Source organism: Culex pipiens, chromosome 2, assembly GCF_016801865.2.
Source record: "Culex pipiens pallens isolate TS chromosome 2, TS_CPP_V2, whole genome shotgun sequence".
Lineage (NCBI taxonomy): Eukaryota > Metazoa > Arthropoda > Insecta > Diptera > Culicidae > Culex > Culex pipiens.
In genome coordinates this window covers 153,552,299-153,575,110 of record NC_068938.1, presented here as the reverse complement: position 1 = coordinate 153,575,110, position 22,812 = coordinate 153,552,299, and the positions used below count along the sequence as shown (strand labels likewise).

General features: G+C 36.8%; 3 protein-coding genes across 4 annotated transcripts in view; all 3 read right to left on the bottom strand.

Moving 5' to 3' along the window:
* Positions 1–22,812, bottom strand: part of LOC120424599 (uncharacterized) — an 81,912-nt gene that overhangs the window by 46,833 nt on the left and 12,267 nt on the right. The window contains exon 3 of one of the 2 annotated variants that reach the window (XR_008211991.1): positions 22,226–22,804. Coding sequence is in view for 1 of the 2 variants with exons in the window: in XM_039588763.2 (XP_039444697.1) it covers positions 22,649–22,804 (156 nt within the window). In the remaining variant the exon portion in view is untranslated. Of the gene's footprint in view, positions 1–22,083; positions 22,805–22,812 lie in introns of those variants that run through there. The other variant, XM_039588763.2, reaches the window with a different exon arrangement.
* LOC120424595 (BTB/POZ domain-containing protein 19-like) lies at positions 3,416–13,017 on the bottom strand. The gene is made up of 5 exons (XM_039588758.2): positions 12,161–13,017; positions 11,952–12,108; positions 11,628–11,793; positions 3,481–3,614; positions 3,416–3,421 (listed from the first exon to the last, which is right to left on the bottom strand). Exons 1-5 carry the CDS (start codon positions 12,376–12,378, stop codon positions 3,416–3,418), a joined length of 681 nt encoding a protein of 226 aa, XP_039444692.1. The 5' UTR covers positions 12,379–13,017.
* On the bottom strand, positions 3,708–4,447 carry LOC120424597 (probable small nuclear ribonucleoprotein E). Its single transcript, XM_039588761.2, has 2 exons — positions 4,208–4,447; positions 3,708–4,117 (listed from the first exon to the last, which is right to left on the bottom strand). Exons 1-2 carry the CDS (start codon positions 4,341–4,343, stop codon positions 3,978–3,980), a joined length of 276 nt encoding a protein of 91 aa, XP_039444695.1. The 5' UTR covers positions 4,344–4,447; the 3' UTR covers positions 3,708–3,977.

Sequence of the window (22,812 nt, the reverse complement as noted above, 5' to 3'; positions counted from 1 at the left end):
TCACGGAAGTTGCGAATTGCCAAGTATCTGCTGCTATTAACAAGCTCAAACTCTCCTATTCGCCCGGTCCCGACGGAATTCCCTCTTCGGTTATCAAACGATGTTCTGGTGCACTCCTTTCCCCCTTGACCTGCCTGTTCAACCTATCTTTGCGGCAAAGCACCTTCCCGGATAAGTGGAAAGCCTCTTTTATGTTCCCGGTGCACAAGAAAGGTGACAAAAGCAGCGTCAAAAATTACCGTGGAATCACCTCTCTCTCGGCTTGTTCGAAGGTTTTCGAAATTCTGGTCAATAATGTACTGTTTGACTCTTGCAAAAACTACATTTCCACGGATCAGCATGGCTTCTACCCTAAACGCTCTGTTGTCACGAATCTTGCTCAATTCGTGTCACATTGTCTTCAAGAAATGGATGCTGGAGCTCAAGTCGACGCAGTGTACACAGACTTGAAGGCGGCGTTCGATCGGGTTGACCACGGAGTTTTGCTAAAACGACTGGAAAGACTCGGAGTCTCCGCCAGTCTCGTTCGTTGGCTGAAGTCTTACCTCACCAACCGGATTCTGCGAGTCAAGATTGGGAACTCTGAGTCAGACATGTTCATAAGTCTCTCTGGCGTTCCTCAAGGCAGTAATTTAGGTCCGTTACTGTTCATACTTTTCGCCAACGAACTGTCGATGCTGCTAAGCGAAGGGTGCCGGTTGTTTTACGCTGATGATGTCAAAATCTTCACCGTTGTTAGAAGCGTTTTGAACTGCTCAGCTCTGCAAAGACAGTTAAACCACTTTAACGAATGGTGCGTGCGTAACTTCCTGACGATCAGCATAGAAAAGTGTAGCACAATCTCTTTCCACCGTAAACTCAAACCCGTGGTCTTCGACTATGCCATCGCCGGAAACACTCTTGCTCGGGTAACCCAAGTACGTGACCTGGGCGTTACCCTTGATAGCAAATTGTGTTTCACTATCCACCTCCATGACATCGTGTCCAGAGCCAATCGACAGCTTGGATTCATCTTTAGGATCGCTGATGACTTCCGAGATGTCGCGTGCTTACGTTCATTATACTGCGCGCTGGTAAGATCCATCCTTGAGTTCTGCTCCGTAGTGTGGTGTCCGTACCAGAGCACCTGGACTGCTAAAATTGAATCAGTTCAGCGAAAATTCACCCGGCTTGCCCTTCGCCGTGCAAGGAATCCTGCCGGTTGGAACACGTACGAAGAACGTTGTCGTGTCTTGCAGCTAGAGACTCTCGAGCGGAGGCGGCACGTCTCACAAGCAACGTTTGTTGCCAAAGTACTGGCCGGTGAAGTTGACACTCCTTGGATTCGCGCTCAAATTCAAATCTACACACCTGCTCGGCCACTTCGTCAACGCCAATATCTACAACTTGCTCACCGCAACACCAACTATGGACAGCACGAACCAGTTCGTTTCATGTGTAGCCGATTCAACGTATTTTCCCACCTGTACGATCCCAACATCTCCACCCCGCAGTTTCAACAACGAGCCCGACTCTGGTACTCTCACCAGCTTTAATCTGTTTTTGTGTTTCATGTTGTTAGCATTTGTCTTTAGTTAAGTTAAGTTTTATCATTAAGACCACAAGTTGTCGGATGATTTTAATAAACAAATAAACAAAAATAAACAAAAATAAATTTTTTTCCGTGTTTAGGAGGTTATTAGAAACTTTTGTTCTACGACAAACTTTACTTCTCTTGTTTTATGTCTTTCTTGTATCATTTTTAGCATTTTAAGTTGCATTTATCTTGTTTAGTTTATGTTTGTTTTTGATAGTAGACAAAGCAAAAATTATGTTTAGTTATGTTTAAAACTCGTTAAGAATGTTATTAATGATGTCCAAGTTAATTATGCACGTAATGCAAGTGAAATCAATCATTCTGTTGTTGATTTGTGGCTTAAGGCTCTGGAAGGCATTTTACATATAGTGGTTACAGTTCATTTCAATTTACTATTTCTGGACCCTGAATTCAGAACCATCATTGACCCAGAAGTCTACGATCTTAAAACATCACAATGATTTAGCATGTTTGTCGACCGAATTTGTGCGGCTTTACTGTACGAGCTGTGGCTCAAAAGTTCGCCACGTGCTTCGTGATTTCAACCAATCAGAAAGTAGGTCAAAAATAGGCACAAAGAAGGTCGTATGCTAGGAGCAATATCCCCAAAATAAGGACAGAAAATGTTTTAGTTTCTCGGGCGTATACAGCAATATAAGGATTTTTTGTAAAAAATGTTATAAAGTAAGAACATTAGCATTAAAAAACCAACTTATTCATGTAATATAAGCAAGGCTGCCTATAGCAGCCTTTGAGAATACATCAAAATTTGATTTAATCAAAAGTGCGCTCTGCTTAGTAGGCCCAAAATAGGGACAAATATTGTCCATTTCTTTCAAAGGTACACGCCACGCGGCATTTCAGAATGTGCCGTAAACATTATTGCCAGCGATTTTCTGCACTTTTGGTGCAATTAAAAACATATTTGCCAACAATGCCAGGTGATTTGAAGAAGAAGATCAACAAAAACAAAACGTGCAGTATGGGATTTGACAGCGCGCATTTGCCGAAAGTGCGGCGCGTTGTTCGAGGCTGGTTTGCCGCGTGTCTTTCTCGGGAATACGCGCAATACCTATTTGGCTAATTCTATCATCTCCTGTCATTAGGGAGCGTTCTTTTATTACGTAACGCAGTAAGGAGGGGGGGGGGCGTGTCGGTGTCTGTTACGAAAATTGGGGAGGGGGTGTGATGAAAAATTATGTTACGTAACGCAAAATTTTCATATAAACATTCATAAAAAATTGCAAAACGACCTTGTGTTACGCGTTACAGGGGGGGTTGGGGGGATCGCTCATCTGTTATGATTTGTTACGAAGGGGGGGGGGGGGGGGGGGTCAAAAATCCCAAATTTTACGTTACGTAATAAAATAACGCTTCCTTATACCTTCTGCCTTTTATGTTTTTTTTTATGTTTTTACATCTACTTATTTTTTTTAACATTTTTGATACACTATTTGAATTATAGAAAAAATGCGTAGAAGCATAGTCTGGGACATTTACAAAATTACTGCATACTTATTTAGGAAAAACATATAAATATTAAATATTAGTAAAAAAAACATAACCGGAGATGACCCCTGAAAAAAATATTTTTTTAAAACATTGGCAATGTCACATAAAACAAGTTAAACTTCCAACCCTAAGATTTTCAAAAAATCGTTTAAAACAAAATATTTTTTTTGCGCCATGGGCGAGAAATCTTCAAGTAGTAGAACATATTTTGCAAACAATATGTTTTGGACATTACTCTTTTCCCGATATTCGCAGATTTTGTCATATTCCCAACTATTTCTGGACTAGTGGGCCCGGGTCACCCTAGTTTTACCCAGTACATTTAAATCAGCTCTAGAATTATTTGAAAATGCAGTTGAAAGAATTCGAGTAAACCAAAATGCCATACTTACATTGTCATACGAAATGACCTGAATCAGTCCCTCCTTGGTGAGGTTCAGAAACGCATTCGTCTTGACGCACTCGGACGCATTCTCCGCAATGTATGTGATGCACTTTTCCAAAAATGGAGCTGCGAATTTCGCACCTGAAAATAATTATGATTTTCCCAATTAAATTGTGCACTACTTTAATCAAATTTCTGATTTTTCTAGCAAACTACACTAAAAACACATTTCGATTTTGAATTCATTTTCCTTCCATTTATTCTAACTTTACAGCAGTATTTTTTCACTTTACAGCAAAAAGATTGTTTTAATTCGTAAACGATTCGCCTTCAAATTCTTCCCGGACGAAACTTCGTTCACTAGTCTTACAAAATAACTGAATCGGCATTTAAATGACATTAATCCTCAGAAGATGGTTCTCTCTCTCCCCTCACACAAGTTCACACGAGAGATATTAAAAAAGTTAAAGTTAATTCAAGTTGATGGTCAGCTCCGTCCCCGCCTCAATTCGCCTGAACGTTCTGGATGAGCGTAATGTTGTCCCCCTTGAGCATGATCCGGCCGAGGGTGCGCCGGTTCTGCTTCTTGATGTTGTACTCCTCGGCTTCGTCCAGCACCAGGTTCATGTACTCGTCGAATCCGACTGCAAAAGAAACGCGATCCGGATTAGAACTCTGTTTACTTTCCTTCCTCCGGGGACCGGACCAGATTGAGGTTAGAACCGAGCGCTTACCGATGTGTCCCTCTATCCGGAGGTGGGTGTTCTCGTACAGCCAAACTTGCACGCGGGATCGGTTCTGCAGGTAGCGGAAGATCAGGTTGATGGGTTGGACCATCACCTTCTGCACCTTGGAGCCCTTGAACGACATTTTGGAGGCCGGTTTTTTGTCTGCTTGCTCTCGCGGGGAAATTACACAAAACGTTTGGCCGAAGCGAGAGGGACGCGGTCGAAGAATGAAAACAAGCCGCTTGACAGAAGTGGGCAGGTGTCAGAAGTGAACCCTTGTGGTGATTCTTTGGGAGTACCGCTGCTAGCATTTTGCTATAATTTGATTACAGCGGCAACACATGCCTGTAATGCAACCTGGTGGCGAGTAGCTGCTTTACAAAAAGTTGCTCTAGTGAGAAGCAGGTGACAGTGAAGCGAAAAGACATAAATAAAGTTTTATGGCAAACTAAAGTTGAGTAATTCGACGGAAACATACACGCATCCTGGTGGCGAGTAGAAGCACTACCCCAGTCAGTTCAATAGGGTCCTAAAGCCTCATGTAATTTTTTAAATATACAACGGTAATAAACACGATTAAATCCCATTTCTGATAGAGGATTTGCAGCAAAGCTAAAAGACGCGTGTCGCCACCTATGAACAAATAGCGTAAACCTATGATTTTTAGAAAAAATGTGTTTTTTCCTTCTTAATCAACATTATTATAAAACTTATGCCGGATTCGGATGAGAAAAATTATTTCCAACAATTTGGTGTATAACTTTCCAATATTTGTTTGATTTTTCTATGAGAAAACTGTAGATTTAGAAAAAGATAGTAATTTGGACTATTTGGCTAGAAAGTCTGTCAAAAATCAATACAAATTGTTGAATATACGTTAACAGATCTGTTATCAACTATATAACTGATTATTTCATTGATATATACGGGGAAACTCATTTTTTCGTGTTCCAAAACATGTTTTTTAAAGAAAAAGGTCACAAATTTTTGCGCGCCCAAAATATGATGTTCATTATTTTAAAGCAAAAAATTTTTCTCGTCTTTTGCAACCAGTTTCATTAAGATTGATGCAGGGAATCATGAGAAATAAGCGATTTTGTTCTTCAATCCAGCAGAAAGAAATGCGATTTTTGGCAAGTAACCTCATTTTGGCGCCACCTACATTTGAAACACAGTCGCGCTGCAAAACCTCAATTGAGGTTTTGCAGCGCGACTGCGTTTCAAATGTAGGTGGCGCCAAAATGAGGTTACTTGCCTAAAGTCGTATGCCTTTCTGTCGATTAAAGAACAAAATCGCTTATTTCTCATGATTCCCTGCATCAATCTTTTTTTTGACAGCCTATCTTGCCAAATAGTCCAAATTACTATCTTTTTCTAAATCTACAGTTTTCTCATAGAAAAATCAAACAAATATTGGAAAGTTATACACCAAATTGTTGGAAATAATTTTTCTCGTCCGAATCCGGCATAAGTTTTATAAAAATGATGATTAGGAAGGAAAAAACACATTTTTTCTAAAAATCATAGGTTTACGCTATTTGTTCATAGGTGGCGACACGCGTCTTTTAGCTTTGCTGCAAATTCTCTATTACTTTTATTCATTTTAATGCAAAAAAAAATAAATTGAAAAGACAAAAATTTTTGATAGATAGTAGGACCGTTGCTATCAAGAAGGGCCGGTCGCAAAGTTAATTGTTTTAAATTGATTTATAAATCCATTTGAAAGCCTTTGCAAAAGGTCATTGAACTCAGAAAAAATAAGTCTAATCGTTGTGAACAATAAAATCACAAATTTAGGCTTAATTTTTGGACCCAATTCGAATTCTGAAACGGAATCTAACTAGAATCGTATACGAATTATGTTTTAAACACAACAACCGGTTCGAACACCGGTTAACCGGCTATAGCGACTGGGTTAGTTTTTCATTCTTTTTTCCTCATAATATCCAAAAACAACTCTTTTGAAAATTGATTAAAATTGAGTTTATTCTTCGACTTTGAATATATTTGCAACGGCCTAAGTATTTTAACAATACAACAAACTGTAAAAATCATTGTTAGAATACTAAGGCCGTGGCAAACATCTTCAAAGTTTATGTCGCCTTCCCCCTTCTTCAAAATTGGTCCAAAAAATCAGGAGGCAAAAAATACAGTGGGTCACCCCCCATGACACTCTGCAGACAGAGCGCAACTTCAGTAATGCGATTTTTTTTTGACGATTCCTAAACTGCCCATGATCGCATAAATGTCCCATATGCATTTTTGTCGTTTTTGAGTTAATGATGCAGTTTGGTTCAAAATCGTGTGCTCTTTCAGAAAAGCCTATAACATCCAGTACATTGTTCTAGAAATCAGAAGGAAATCCAGTTTTTTCACGAAAACTTAACACGTAGCCTTATGGAGTGCATAATTGACAAAGGGAGCGCGTGGTCGTAAAACAATTATTCGGAGTGAAAAGTGATTTTTTTTGTGCCTTTTGTTTCGCATTTTTGTCGTGAATTGTGTGCTGCGAGGAGAAGATTACCCTCTGAAAATGCAGCGTCATCAGTGCATAATTGGCAAAGGGAGCGCGTGGTCGTAAAACAATATTCGGAGTGAAAAGTGATTTTTTGTGATTTTCAAAGCCCTTCCTATATCATCGTCGATCGGGAGGCACGGCGTCGGGTGGATTGTGTTTAAATTTTTCGAATAAGGTTTTATTTTTTTGCGGTGAAAAAGCAATTTCTATATAAAGATCGAAAGACGCACTGACATTTTGGATCGTCGATTTAATAGTGGAGCAAAATAACTGTGTGTGAGTGATTTTGTGTATTAACCAGAAAGACCTTCCCATAGCATCGTTGCTCGGAAGGCTCGCCGACGGGTCTGTTATGAAAGTCCTCCCCATAGCGTCGTAGCTCGGGAGGCATCGAAAAGCCAATACCTTATCCTACTAACCCAAAAAAATATTAATCACGTGATGCTTGAAGGAGATGCTGTGGATTCAACGGTCTCAAGCGGTATCAACAAGTATATAGCGACAAACTATGTGTTTGATGAGTCTGCAACTTCAACTTTCGTTGAACTGCAGGCTTCTTGGGAGGGCGCCGGTATTGACTAATAAAGTAGGGATCTTCAGAGGTTAAACAGTGAACGGATGGTTGGCTCCCACTGATCATTTTTGATTCATTGTTTAACTTCAGCTGATCTGTCAATAACGGAGTAGCAGCTCATTGGCAGTCAACCATGCTCATGCTCATGCTCATGCTCATGCTCAAAACTTAACACGTAGCCTTATGTGTGGGACAAACTTCAAATGCGTTTTTCTCAGCTCGCTGTTTTTGCATATGGGACATTTATGCGAACATGGTCAGTAAACTGTGCACGCAATTTTAAAGATTTCTGAGTAAAGCTTTTTTTTTAATTTTCTAAAAGCAAACATTAAACCTTCCTGGAACTTGTCAGCCCAATCAATGACAATAATTATTGCTTAAAACTTTTCATTGTTTAGCTCAAATTATCAAAAATATCGGTCAGCTGTTTAGAAAAATCGTTGAAATTAAATACTTTAAACTGATCAAAAAAACATGATAGCTATACTTCCAAACATCCTAAGTCAATGGTTAGTGCCATCCTCACTCCTTATATATTACCTTTAGTTAAAAATACTTGTTAAGCTTGCTTAAAAATATTAAATCAATCTATTTCCCCAAAGGTTTTTTTTTTGTTAATTGTTTTTGTTTACTAATATTCGATTGTACAGGGTGATTCAGTTCAATATATGAAAAATTACAGTCGATGATCGACGAATAGCCGATTTTACCGGTTTTTGGTCGCATGGACACAAATGAAAGGTAGTAGGGGGTAATATGCACCCCCGGGGCAAAACGCACCCCCAGCTTTTCTCGATATTAGGAAGAATTTTCCGGGGAAAAAACATAGAAATTGGAAGCTTAACATTGTAAAACTATGCTGGAAAAGTTTGAGCATGATAGGATAAAAACAGCCAAAGTTATTTGCAAAACTTTAAAATGTTGTGTTTTGATCTAATTTTTTTGAACTTTTAATATGATTTTTGGATAATATAAAAAGCATTTAATGATATTCTATGTTTTTTTTTATATAGTTTTTACCACAATCTTCATTATTCTATAGATAGATGAGTCCAAAAACATAAAAAAAAAAATAATTAAATTTTATGTAATAAGCGTTTTCGGGGCAAAATGCACCACTGTGATGCTCCTTTGTAAAAACAGCGGTGTCATCTAGTGGTGACTAGTGAAAACTGCTTTTACCCGGTGCATTTTGCCCCATTGTTGTGGTGCATTTTGCCCCGTTGTTGTAGTGCATTTTGCCCCAATGTTGTGGAGCATATTGCCCCGCATGATTGTTTGGAATGAATCAAAAATATTTTTAGAAATATGCATTTTTAAACAATTTTTAGGGGTTTTCAAGATTTTTACACATGGGTGACGAAGAATAATAGTTGTTTTTGAACATCTAACAAAATTCTTCCACAGAATTGATGTTATGGTTGAGAAATCACAGTTTTCCCTTAGGGGGTGCATATTACCCCCTCTCCCCCTAAGACTTTAAGGAAAATTAGTTTAAAGTTTCAAAAATTCTAGCCTGATATCTGAAAATGTCGTAAGAACACATTTAATGCTGTTTTGAAGGTCTCGGTACCAATGAGCCTATGTCTGAAACTATTTTTATCGGATTACTTGGAAAATTGTACGTACCGTCAACAAGGGTGACATTGGGTCATACAAAAATAATGAAATGTCTTCAATGTCACCCCTGGTGACGGTAATATATCAAAATATGGTGGAGCGCAAAAAAAAGAAATGAAGAGAAAATGACGAAAATTGATTTTTTTTAAACAGTAACACTTTAAAATTTGAACAATGACCTATTCTTTTTTTGGATAATGAAGTTTACGTAATTGAAAGACGCAACTCGATGCAAATGGTAATTTTTTTGAACCACCCTAACATGGCGTAGTTCACCCTAATGGACAAATAAAATACGGCCAGGTCTAATTGAAGAATTCGACGACGTTTTTTCCGCTAGGTTCGCTGTTGTTCCAGCGGTGTTCGGAATGACAGCCCCCATGCAGTTTGAGCAGTTTTTAGAGAAAAATCGCGTTTATAATGAAAAATCAAGCATTTTCAGAAAAGTGGGGTATTGCAAAGTGTGGCAATTTCGCTAACGATCATAATGCGTGGTGATTTGTAGTGATTAATTGTGACTGGTATTTTATTTTAACGATTTTTCTAAAAAGATGATCGATATTTTGGATAACTTGAGTTAAATGTTGCAAAAGTTAGAAGTAATGATGAAATATCATAAAAAAGTGTTTAAACTTTAGTTTTCTTCCCGTTTGACCAAAATATTAACCTTAAAAGTGCATTTTGGTGATTTTTTGGAAATTTTTGGAAAAATTCGAAAAACTGGCAATTTTTTGAGAAAATTCTTGTAATTATGCTGTAATATGACTCTAATAGTTTGTTGTAGCTATAATACACACATAAGGAGCATTATCAATCAAATAAAGCTTATTTAAATCAATTTTTCAAAAGATCTTTTTGGTAAATTTGAGGAAAAAACATGAAAAACTAACTCAGCCCCTAAGATTTATACATCATTCGATTCGTTTATGCGATTGCCACACTTTAAAATAACTTTCATCGACGTTAAAAAATATTTGAAGGAAATAAAAATCAAAAACTGCAAAAATAATAATATTTCCGAGCACGCTGTCATTCCGAACATCGTTGCGTAGTAATTCTACTCGCCACCAGGATGCGTGCACGTTTCTGTCGAATCTCTCAATTATTTCGGCCCCCACACGGTGTGGCTGGAACAAATATTATTAACCTAGATACCCATTGGTTTGGATATATACGTAGAAAGTTGTGTTTTACCAGCCTGAACCACAATCTATTTAGGGGAAATATACCCTTTCTAATCAAACACCTATCTTCGTCATATGGAGAGTTTGATGCTCGATTAAAGCTCCAAAAATACTATTTAGGCTGTAAACTTACCAGCAACAGCACCGCCTCGAGTAAGCACGCAAATGTATGCCACTTACTGGCCAAAAAGATCAAATTTAATGCACTTTTGATCATAATTTCTATTTTGCGAGACCATTTCTCATCATTTTGGTGGCACACACATCCACACGCAAGATCAGAGGTTAACTGCTTAACGAAAGTCGCCATCAATATCTTTTTGCTTGCGCTAACGATTTCAAAGCGCTTAAGATATAAAATTGCTTCCAACTACCGGCTACATGTTCTTTTGACCGTTACTTAGTCACTCACTTGAAAAATAATCCCGAAACATGTAAATAATTAGCAAGCGCCATCAAAAAAACAAACGCGCTAAGTCTTTTGACGTTTCAATTTTGACCATCCATTCTAATCGAAGGCTGAAGAAAACCGAGCGAGAAGCGAAGGCAAATAAAGAACAAAGGGTGGCCACCAACACCACCAGCAGCGCTTGTGGTGTTGCCAAGAAACTTTCTCTATAAATGCTACTTTTCGTGAGTGTTCGCTCAAAATTTCATCAATGTTGGCAGCACGAAGCAGACCCAAACGAGCGTTGGAAGAAAAAAAGAACTAAGCTGAAAATAGAAAAATGGGCGTGGCCCAATGCACACGACTGATTAGAATGCGTTTTTGAAATATTTTTTTAAAATGCTTGTAAAAGGAATAGCATAACTTTTAATAAAAGTGAAAATAAACAGAAATGTTCACAAAAAGTTGCTCTACTCGTTGGTGTACTTGGTTTTACTGAATTTCAAATAACACTCCAGATTATCCAGCATCATTCAAACAAGACCGCTTATTAGGCTTAAAATGGGTTTATTTCCCCTATATAAAAAACAAGCCTAACCCGACAAACTTCGTTCTGCCTTCGTTTGTTGACGTTTTCGGCTTCAGCCTCCTGTGATCAAACTTTGATTTTACGTAACTTTCACCATACAATTTGCCGATGTTCCGGAACCGGTTCCAGAGTGGCCAAAGTGTCAATTAGTTAGCGTAAGAACCTTCCTTGGGCTTATACGAACCCAACGCAACAAAGAGCACCTCGATCCGACCCTTCGTATTGAACTGATTCGCGTTCGAACAAAACCGTCGAAATTTTTTATATACATAGAATATTGTATTGGTTAAAAATTGCTTTTTTAAGAATTTTACGGTTTTTCATTGATCTGACCTTTGGAAAATATGTTATACAATAGATTTGTAGAGAAATCTATTACCTTTAAAACCCTGTTTAGAGTTTGTGAATTCGTGAATATCTATAAAAATCTGATGTATCCGCATTACAATTCAGTACACGTTTAATCAGAAAATCAGAAATATTCGTAGAATTGGTTTCGATCGTTCCCGCATTGTACCGTGAATACTTCCAAAAAAGTGTACAATTCACTTACCCGAAGCCTTATCCTGGATTTCCATAACGGCAGCCAAAAACGTGCAAGCATTCGCAACCGACATCGTCGTTCTGACGTGTTCCTCGCAGGCAATTTTTAACTCTTCCACGCCCAAATCCTGCGCCAGTGTCATCATTTCAAACACCTTCGAATCTTGCAGCATGATCTAAAAGTGTTGATAAGTTATTTTAGTAGTGAATTTTAAAGTGCTTTACGGTTCATGTCTTTCTTTAACGAAGTAATTCTTTAGTCTTTAGCCATGACACCCACCCTAAACTTAAGTTTCTTCGGAAAAGACACAAACCGCTCTGGTCCGAGTCATACCTTCGCAGTGTAAACGTAGAGGATAAACTGCCGAAAGATGTCCGCTTCGATGTGTGGCAGTCGAATCGGTGAGGGAGCGCCCGGGGCAGATGGCAACACCGAACAACCCGGAATGCGACAGATCTCACCGCGTTTTGTGTTTTGGAATGATTTGCATCTAAATTAACCTTATTAGTTTTGAGTTTAAATATGTTTCAATTCAATCCAACCTAGCCATCAAGATGATCCGGTGCGCAAAAATGCGCTCCTCGGAGGTCCCGAGGATAAACACGACGTCCGCGGTGTCCTGATCCTCGGACAGCTTCTGCAGATCGTCGAGCAGCTGGGGCAGCCCGGCCAGCACCTTGTCACAGATCACGGACTGCGCACGGCTTCCCATCGCACCCTCGCTCGTGGTATCGCTGTGATAGCTGATTTCGTATTTCATTCAAACTAGCTTTGTGAGCTTTTTTCTCGAGGGGAAAAATCGATCGCGAACGCGAAACTTTACTTCTAGCTCTTCAACGTGCTCTAGCGCAAATGTAAACAAACAAACGATCGGTAGGTCACGTTTTCGCGATTTGTTTTGAAAACACACCTTACACAAAACGACACTCAAACAAACGCGCCGAAAACATAAACAACATGTGCTTCTGTACCACTACCACACGTGCAGCCGCGATCGCAACTTCCTTGCGCAAATATTGGTGCCAGGTGAAGGCAACTCTTTCTCAACACTCACACCACGAGCCAACGATCAACGAACGAAAATAATGATCTTCAAATCGAGTTGCCCAAAATTTGGATAACTTCAATTCATCCAAAATCGTTTCAATCGATTGATTTTTCTGTAAATTTTTCTCACAAACACTAAACCTCATCACAATGCACAAAATAACACTAATTTAAGGCACTTTTGATCACGAAATACCACCAAACAAGCCGAAAATCTGAAGAACTAAGCCCACTTGTACGCAACCATGGCAACTGGCAGCAGAGATCAGAACCGGCTCAGTCACCTTTCTTCGATCCTCTCTTGCTTTGGGATTTCTTTCTGACACTTACACATCAACATCACCTGCAAGAAATACCTGTCGTAATGGTCGGTTGTTTGTGGCGTTTTATGTTTTGATCTGGTATTTTATGGGCATAGGGTATGGCGGTCAAGTTTGGCCACGTTCTAATTTATCTTTAGGAATTATAAATTAGAGTTTTTTCCACATCAAGGTTGGTAGGAATCAGTTGCAGACTCATTATACCCCGAAATTTTGAAACCTTGAAAATTGGTTAAAGTGGCATATATTTAGGCTATAGATAATAATTAATTTGATTCGCATACATATCAAATCCATCTTCAATTACAATCAGCCAGAGGAGCCACTTCAACCTACCTACTCATAGTTGATTCACCACAAAATCACAGCCCTCCTTTCGATGAAAATGAGAAAATAAAATCACGATCTGACCCCGAAATCAAATAACAATCAACGAACGAACAATAATGGCATATCTCCTTTCGTGCCACTGACACCGTTGATATCTTCGGTCTATAGAATTGTCATAAAATCATATCACCAGGATCATTTTCTCTCTGCTTTGGACACAACCGGTGAAGTTCTCTAGCAAATGTATTTTTTTTTCCTTCGTAATCATCATTGATTCATAAAAACAAATCGATATAGAAAAAAATGTTTCAAAAATATATTACAGTGGACTCTCTGGCTGTCGATCTTCTCGATACCAATATTTCTCCAGCTGTCAATAAATTTTTCAGTCCCTTCAAATAGATTGCTTTGATTTTTCATTCTATAATTTGATAACTCCCGCTCTCGACGGTCCCTTCAATATTGACAACGAGAGAGTCCACTGTAAATGAAAAGCAGAATAGAAGAGTTTTTAACCGTAATTCAATAAACTCTGCATAATCTTGCTTAACCTTTCGGAAGTCGTTTTTTATGGTGCAAAAAGTAGCGCGACTGCCGAAAAGTTAAGACAGTTGGCAACAGCACAACTCTCTTTCCTCTAGATTTTTCTCTCATTCTATATTGTTTAATCGTGTTCTCTCTCGCTGCAGAGCAAATGGGAGCAAAGCAGCAGAAAGGAGATTAATCTGAGGGAAAGAGCGTTGCTCTCTTGCTCACTGTCTTACATCATACCTTCAACTTTGACAAAGATCAACCAAAAAAATAGACAATTCGTTTAAAGATGGAGGAGTATTGGAAAATTAACAAAGCACTTTTTGATGTATAATTTTCAAAATTGTAAGAACCAATTATGTAAAAGACACTTTTTAGACGATAACAAGACGATGTTGCCAAAATCACAGAGAATCGCACAAAAGTTCCGAAGAATCGACTGGTCAGAAATTATTCTCATTTCTACAGTCAACAATCATCATCGCATCTCGTTCAGAAGAGGGAACGTAATTAATTTTAGCTGCTCATAGTTGCCACCTAGAAGAGAATATCCTCTTCCCAACCTTGCCAGCGGCAGAAGAAGAAGCGTCCTTTTTCGACAGAGAGGTTGTTCCAAATGATTCGTCCGAGCGATGAATGGACACCGCAAATTTCACAATCAGAAAGATGATATCGAATTTGCGATTGATTGCAAACGAGAAGGGGGAAAAAGCATCGCATTTGTTCATGATGAGTTAGTGGGTTCAGGGAGGATGGAAATCGAGTTGAGTGTTATCCTTTTCCTTTCACCTCGAAAGAGTGTTTATTTATGGTGTGGATAGGTTTTTCGTCAAAGTAGGGCACACGAGGGATGCGTGAATGAAACGATGGAATTCAATCAATTGTTAAAGGGTGTGTGTATTGTTATGAGTATTATTTTTGGGGAATTTGACTATCTAAATGAAATCAACGATGAGTAGGCTATCCTTCGGCTATAATTTCCAAGAGATAGGAACGTATAAAGAAACAAAATAATGTTTTTGGTTGTATCGGGCAGCAATAAAATATTCTAAGAATATTGAATTGACCATTGTGGCACCTCCTACCGCATGGTACAGACCCGTAATGCTTTGCTTTGCTAAGTCTGGAGATAATGTTGAATTTTATCTCAAAAGCACTTTTTATCTAAAAACTATTTTTCTCTTTTTTTAGAGTAAAGATGTCCAAATAATCCGAAAATGCAGTCCATTTTCCGATTCTACATCATTTTTAATGAAAAAAACATTACACTATTTATCAATATTTTCATAATTCTGGAGCAACATTTGAAAAGGGCGCATAAGCATTTTGACAGCTGCTACTATTTTGCAATTTCCCAGGTAATAAGCAACTATTTTACAAAACCCATAGTGTTGAATGGTAGCTGTGGAGGTCAGCTAATGTTTCCCATTTCGAATTTGGAAAAAAAGTTACCTGAAGCTTGAGAAATAGCAAAATAGTTCAAACTGTCAAAATGCTTATCCGCCCTTTTCTCGTGTTGCTCCAGAATTATAGTAGACTAACTGCAAATCTTGTAATAATTTGTTTAAATCTGCTTCTTTATAAAATTTGAATACTTTTCTACACAGTAAAAAAACATGGTAAAATTACATCTAAAAAGGGGTACATCTTTTATGTCAGAAAAAAGCTTTAATTAATGTGTAAATTTATATCTGGCAGACGCTAGGAAAAAATATCTGTAATCTTAAAAAATATCAAACCGGCGATAGTTATATCTGGCTTACTAAGTCCGCGCCCCAACCCGCACGGCCAACTCGCCGCTGTGAAAACTTGATGATCAAAGCCGATGTACCTCTATGTACCGTATATGCAGTAAATACAGTATACAATGTACGGAACACATAGAGGTACATTGGCTTTGATCATTTAGTTTTCATAGCGGCGAGTTAGCCGTGCGGGTTGGGGCGCGGACTTAGTAAGCTAGATACAACTATCGCCAGTTTGATATTTTTTTAGGATTACAGATATTTTTTCCTAGCGTCTGCCAGATGTAAATTTAAACATTATTAGAGGTAAAATTAAAGCTTTTTTCTGACATAAAAGATGTACCCCTTTTTAGATAGATATATCGTGCTCAGTTTGGGACCATACCATTCCGTTTGTATTTATTTAAGTCGCGTTTTTTATTTCCTAATAATAACATCATTCTATCAATGATACCCCGGCTACACAGTAAAAAATTGTTTAAATTTGGAAGGTTGAATATTACCTCTATATTGATGTTATTTTAACTCAATTTAGCATAATAACTGATATTGCACCAACAAATTGGTTAAATTACACATTTTCAGAGGTAAAATAGCATTTTTTCTGACATTAAAGATGTATCCTTTCCCAGATGCAAAATTACCATAATTTTTTAACTGACTAGTAGAGACTGTTATGAATTTCGATTCATTTTCAATTTTTTTAAATAATTAGGTATTTTGTTTTTCTTCGATGCCGTCAGCAAGAGAACATTGGGTATGGGGGTTATGGTTCAATTTCACGATTAGGAAGTGCTGAAGTGTGTTATGAACATTAGCAAATTGTAATGTGTTTGTCTTTTGGTAGTATGAATTGTGGAATTGAAACTTGCCAAAATAAAGGTCTTAAATAAAGTTATTTTTGTGATAATTCCATGAAAATATGAGTAAGATAACTTGAAAATATTCTGAAATGCATTTTCTTTCGTTGAAAATGTTTTGAGCAACAATATTTTGAATTTCTGTTTTTATTTTTCGCGACAGAAAAAAAAAACATCAGTATTAAATATATCCAAATTTTGGATATTTTGAGAACTTATGAGTGTGTAATTAAACTGGTGTAGGTGAAATGCATTTTAAAACATTGTCATTCAGATGTTGAAACCTTGGCTTGTTATTTCATTTTTAATTTTATTGTCATTGCATTGTCCCTCTCCTCGACTTTGGTTAGTCTTAGGCCGTTGCAAACAAAAAATATAAACAATGAAATTACAAGCCATGATATTACTATTTATATGGAGAAGTTTTTTAAAATGATTTTACACCAGTTTTGTTACACACTCATGAGTTTTCAAAATATTGACGTTTTTTTTTGTAACGAAAAAAAAAATACAGAAATTGTTGCTTTGGAATCATAAGATTTCAAAATATAATGTAATGTAATAAATAGTAATGAGGATTTTTTTTTCGCCGAAAAAAACTTTTTGCCGTACTGTACAACAGAATTAAAAAAAATCAAAATATTTTTGTTCGATCCCAGCCATGCCAAATATTAAAACAAAGCAAGAAAATGCGAAAAAAAAAACGAAGTTGACTTTATAGCTGTCGGCCACCATTGCTAGTACCAACCACTAGTGTCTTCCTTTTATCTACAAGGACTTCGCCGCCCTGGGCTCCTAAGTGTATGAAAGTATGGCACGGAGCGACGGCGCCGAATACCCATATTTACACAAAGAATTTTAGAGCATTTCAAATTATTTTCAGTTGATTAGATTCCTATTTCCATTAAAATTTGAAAGTTATATAAAAAATGCCTCCTGATTTGTCGCCATGAATTTGAAGGGGGAGGGGACGACAAATACTTTGAAAAATATTTGAAACGGCCTCAACGGAACATAAAAAAGTTTTAGTAACTATTGAAATGTTGTAGAGTGCTTTCTAGAAATTGTCCAAAATACATCAATTTCTTGTTTTTCAAAGAAAATAATTGTATACTACAAAGTATAAATCTACGATGCCTTGAAAATATATTAATTGGATTTCTACCAATAGTTAGACTATTCCTCAGAAATAATAAATAATGCACTCTTTTTTAAAAAAATCAAGTGCGTCAAATTAAAAAGAAATATGAATTTTCATTAACTGTAGGCAATCTATTTTGTATCTTCAAAACACGCCATCGTTCGCGTTTTTTCGCTTTTATTTATTTTTCAATTGCTGCTTTTCCAGCACTTATCATCACGCCCTTTTATTTACTTTTGCCTTTTGATAGAGCACCCAGAGTGCATGTTTTCACAGTGTAGGGCGATTCGTGTCCTGAGGTTGCTTTTCATTTCATTTGACATAGATAAATAGATTCAATTCAAGTAATTAGATAAGCTTTTACAGAAAGATTTGTAACATTTTAATTTTGCAGCTTCGATGATTGTTTTTTTGTAAAACAATCTTTTTTGGCTATACAATTTCCCTTTTTTGTCTGTGACATTTTGCTTTAAAAATCCTAACATGTAAACACTAGATTAGCAGCGTGTTTCCATCTCAGTACTTATGCAAAATTAGGAATGATAAAAATCACTTCAATTGACACTGGCAAAGTGCTAAAATCCATTTAAACACATTCGCAAAACACAACGAACGACACCAAGAACGCTTCTTTTTAATGGAATGCAAAGTATTTGGCTCAACCCCCTCGTCCACCAAAATCACATCCCGCACAACAGCTTGTGCGGTTCCATTTTCCCAATTTCCACGTCGTCACTTCCGGGGGGTTTTCCGAACGAACGTTACGAGAGCTAGAGTAAACATCATCACGCACAGTCAATTCTGGAAATTTTCCTTTTCCTATTGCTGCGTGTCCAAAAAAAGGAAAAGAGAGTCACATTATCGTGTGCCGGCAGAGCGCAAATAATTGAATTTGGTTTACCCTTAAAATGGAATCAAAATGTAATTTCGAACGGGTATCCGGCAAAGTTGGTTTTTTTTCGGGGGATCTTTCTAGCACCCCCGATCCAATTTTGATGTTATTTTAACGAGTGGGGAGCGATTGTTTGGGATGTTTTTTCCTCGGTGACAGGAATTTTATGCGGAGAAAAATCAATTAAATAACAATCACGAGCGGTTTGATTGAAAGCTGATTTTAATAACTGTCATGTTGAAAGGCACATATTGATTTTGGGACTTTTTTGTATTTTTGTTTTAACTGAATTATTTTGAACTTACATCGAATGTTTAAATGCTTAAATGATCCTTATCTCAAACGACTCTCACAATTATACCCAAAACTCACCTTGAAATCCAATAACGAAAGTTCGCTGACTCGTGACACAAAACTTTCCCTTCGAATCCCCTTTTTCCCGACGTGTCACCATTAATTAAACCCTTCTTTATTGTTCCCCTTACCTCATCCGGTGTTCACCGATCATTCGTTTGATTGAAATTAGTGTCAGGTTCGAGGAGGGAAGTTTCCCCCGAAAAGTTTTTGAAAGGCACGAACGCTTATCAATGCGTTTATTGACATGGAAAAATGGAAAATCCTAATTTGCCAGCAAACTTGGCCCCACCTAGGACTGGGAAAGGTGAAATGCTGAGAAAAGTTTCTAAACCCAAAAATAAAGTCTATGGAAGGGAAAACTTTGACGGCTGATTATGTTCCGGTCAATGATTTTATGAGGATGTTGGAAATGTGAATAAGATGAACTGCATGATGATTTCAGCGCAAAAATAGAAAATTTAAAGAAAACTTTCAGATGTTTTGCAAGTTAAGGTTTCAGTCCTGTATACATTCAATTCATCCATTTTCACAACTTAAAACATTATTTGGAAACCTTTTTGCTCACTTCTCATTAAGCTATTGATTACCTGGTTTCAAATTAAATCACATTTAGAAGCTGTAATTGAACGGCAAAGTGCTGTTATTTCAACGTTAAGTGCCCGATGAAATTGCATGAGTTTGACTCACAGGAATGAGGTGGTTCATAGGAAATCAAAACTTTCGAAAGAAAATGCATGAACATTTTTTTTTTACAATATTTATGAGGTTATAGAACTATGAAATTGAAATCTTAGTCAAATGTGTGATTATGAAAGCAAAAACAAAAAAACCGTCGATTGATCACAACAATGGCGTGTAAATATTAGAACATCGGTATCTTTAAAAGGAGTTTTCTAGTCGATTTGGTGTTTTGAACCACGTAGTGGGCATTGTTTGAGACTATTCAGAAAAAAATAGTTACATTCTTAAACTAATGAGTTATTTTTTAACTAACTTATAACCACAATGGTTTTTTTTCGAGAACATAAAATAAAAAAAAATCAGCTGTTGTGATATTTGGAAACACATATGTAAGAAAAGCTCTATCCCGATATTTCACGGGGTAAATCGAAATATTTTTCTAATCATTTGTTTTCATATTTTAAACAAGTTAAAATGTGTTTTTTTATTTAACACAAAAACGGTTTAATTTTTAATTGTTTGTTAAGCTTCTACGATTTATTCATATCAAGCTTTTTCCATATTTTTAACATTACTTATAAAAAAAAGGAAATCTAACATTTGAATAATGTTTAGCATTATAATTATGCTAACAGCAATAACCTAATTTAGTTTACATTTAAAAAAAATCTTTTGCCAAACTCAAGCTGGATTCATTTGCCAAATAGCTAAGCAATTTAAAAAAAATATAACAGAATAAAAACTTGAGGTTGTGATAGTTGTTGAAATCAGGCTCTTTTTTAAATTGTAGCTGTTAAAAGTTTACTGTTTCCATTTTATTTTAATAAACTAAGTCAAAAATAAATCAAAATCTATTGACTCACTAACTTTATTATGATAATCTTTGTCAAACAAATGTCATCATAATCATTTAAAACTTGTTGGGATTGTAATACCTTAAATAGCATTTTAATTCTCAGTTGCATTTAAAGGAATTTCAAATAAAAATTCACAAATTGACTGTAATTGATTTGAAAATTCTACAAAAGATTATAAAATTATTAAAGAGTTAGAACTTTTTTGTCAAGTGCGTGAGCTCGGGATTCCAGAATTTTCCCAATTTACAATTTCGCGACTTTTTCCTGATTTTTGCTGATATTTTGGCGAATTCTCGACTTTTCTTACTTGAGTGGCCACTCTGGACTGTATCTTTTTCTTTAATCCACTGTATCTGAGCAACCAGATGTCCAATCTTCAATGTTCTTTTGACAAAAAATTATCTGAACTTTCAAGAAACTTCTGTTTTAATGGAAAAACAGATTTTTTGTAGTTGAAATCAAATAGTTGGGATATATCTCGAAAATGGTGCACGTTATGAAAAATTTGATTAAAACTTGCATATTAGATTTTACATCAAAAACTGATGTAAAACGAAATTTGGAAGTAAAATGTATATTTTTTTCCATGATTCTCTTTAGCTCAAATTTGTTTTTTTCCCTTAAAACAAAAAAAAAAAACGGATGTTGGGAAATTGTTTTTTTTTGTAAAAAAAAACTATATTTCAAAATCGGTAAAAAAAATGGCATTGCATTATTTTTTTCTGAATATTCTTCTATCTACAACTTTGCCGATGATACTAAATAGATCAGAAAATTCCTCTTAAAGTCACAGATCTTCAAATTTTAATTTCCGGTTTGTACACATCCTTGCCCTGATGAAAAGTCTGACTAACAGGATATAGCAACCAATTAAAGTTACAATTACAATTTACTAACCATTTTTGTATGGTCAGCTGCCAAAATTGTATGAAGCCTTGTATAGGCGAAACAAATACACAAAATGGCTTTTTTGATCTTAGGGAAGAGACCCACAAATTTTATCTAAATCAAAAAATACAAACAAATCCATTGCCGGAATTCGGGAAGAATTGCTCACAGACATTTGCGCTGAATTTGGTCCCGAGTAGATACGTATACGTGAAGGTGGGTCTAGGAGGTCTAATTAAGAAGTCCATTTTTCGAGTGATTCTATATAGCAGGGGTGCTCAAAGTTTTTAAATGGCGGGCCAAATTTGTAGGCCTGTGTTTTTGAAGACAAATCTATATGTTTTATTTTCCAGAATCTTTTACAATTTTTAAATAATCCCGGTAAAAAAAGTTCACTGAAAAATAAATTCATTACTGTTGTAACTTCATACTAAATTGGATAATTTCTTTCTCATTAAACAACTCAAACGCAAGACATCTGTATTTACAATTGCATAATTGACACATATCGGCAGGTGCCAGCCATCCGGAGTTCCTATCCTCAAACGTCAATATCACACTTCATACGTGTGATTACGCGACTGCACAAATTTGCCTAAGCACTTTTCACTTGCCCACCTAAGCTCGGGACATAGATGGATCGTCACCAAAAGGAAAGCAACTTCACTTTGGAACGCCGCATTGTGTCATTTGGCGCGATTTGCATAAATGTATAGTTGTTGGTTGCGTGTTAATTTTCATAACTTCTACTTTCAATTGGGGAATTTGTCATTATACTCAAATTAGCGAGTCTGTCTCTTCTACGTTTTGTGTCTGTTTGTGTTTGTTTATTTGCATTTATTTATTCTGTTTGTATGTTCGAGCACCATTTATTCACTTCTGAGTATTTAACGATTTGTGGTTTGTTTGTTTGACATAAATTCCTGTCGGGGGGTTGTGTGATTACAGTCTCAATGACCTGCGTTTATTTTGTTTGGCTGTGATTGTGTAATGTTTGAGGTATGTTTTTGAACGAATCGATATTTTCAATGGTTTTGATTTAGGGAAGGCTGATTTTGAGCGCTAAACTTAAGTTTGTACAATCGGTTAGTGTGGGGACGATGGTGCAATCTTGCAAACGAGTAACTTTCTTAAAGTTGACGTGTTTTTCTTCTTCTATAAAATACTACATACGATTCAAGTTTCAACATACTTCTTTTTGGTTTTGTGAGTCCTAGCAAAATACTTCGCGTTTGAAACGGGGTATTATCGGTGATTAAACTTAACTCCTAGACGATCTATCAGCTAAACAGTTTTATAATACTTCTAGGGTTGCCTACCGTTAGTCTTAGCTGCGATGCCCTAAATCTATACAACTACTCAGTGGCGTGTTTCTTTTTCCTCAGACGAGATTCGATCGTCTCTTGAGCGCGTTTGGTGACCGGTGGCCGTACACGGTTCGCTGTAGCCGCAGGTTCGTGATGTTGTACAGGTTCAGCTTGATGTAGAAGTTCTTCGGGTTGAAGTCCAGCACCACCTCGCGGAAGTATGTGAGGACCTGAAATG

What these genes read in the sequence shown, in the direction of transcription:
- LOC120424595 (XM_039588758.2), bottom strand. Translation starts at nt 12,378, where the DNA reads ATGAAATACGAAATCAGCTATCACAGCGATACCACGAGCGAGGGTGCG. An exon ending in TCTACGTTTACACTGCGAAG is followed by an intron (nt 11,794 to 11,951) that starts GTATGACTCGGA and finishes CAACACTTTTAG; the next exon opens with ATCATGCTGCAAGATTCGAA. An exon ending in AATCCAGGATAAGGCTTCGG is followed by an intron (nt 3,615 to 11,627) that starts GTAAGTGAATTG and finishes AATTATTTTCAG; the next exon opens with GTGCGAAATTCGCAGCTCCA.
- LOC120424597 (XM_039588761.2), bottom strand. Translation starts at nt 4,343, where the DNA reads ATGTCGTTCAAGGGCTCCAAGGTGCAGAAGGTGATGGTCCAACCCATC. An exon ending in CCGGATAGAGGGACACATCG is followed by an intron (nt 4,118 to 4,207) that starts GTAAGCGCTCGG and finishes TTTCTTTTGCAG; the next exon opens with TCGGATTCGACGAGTACATG.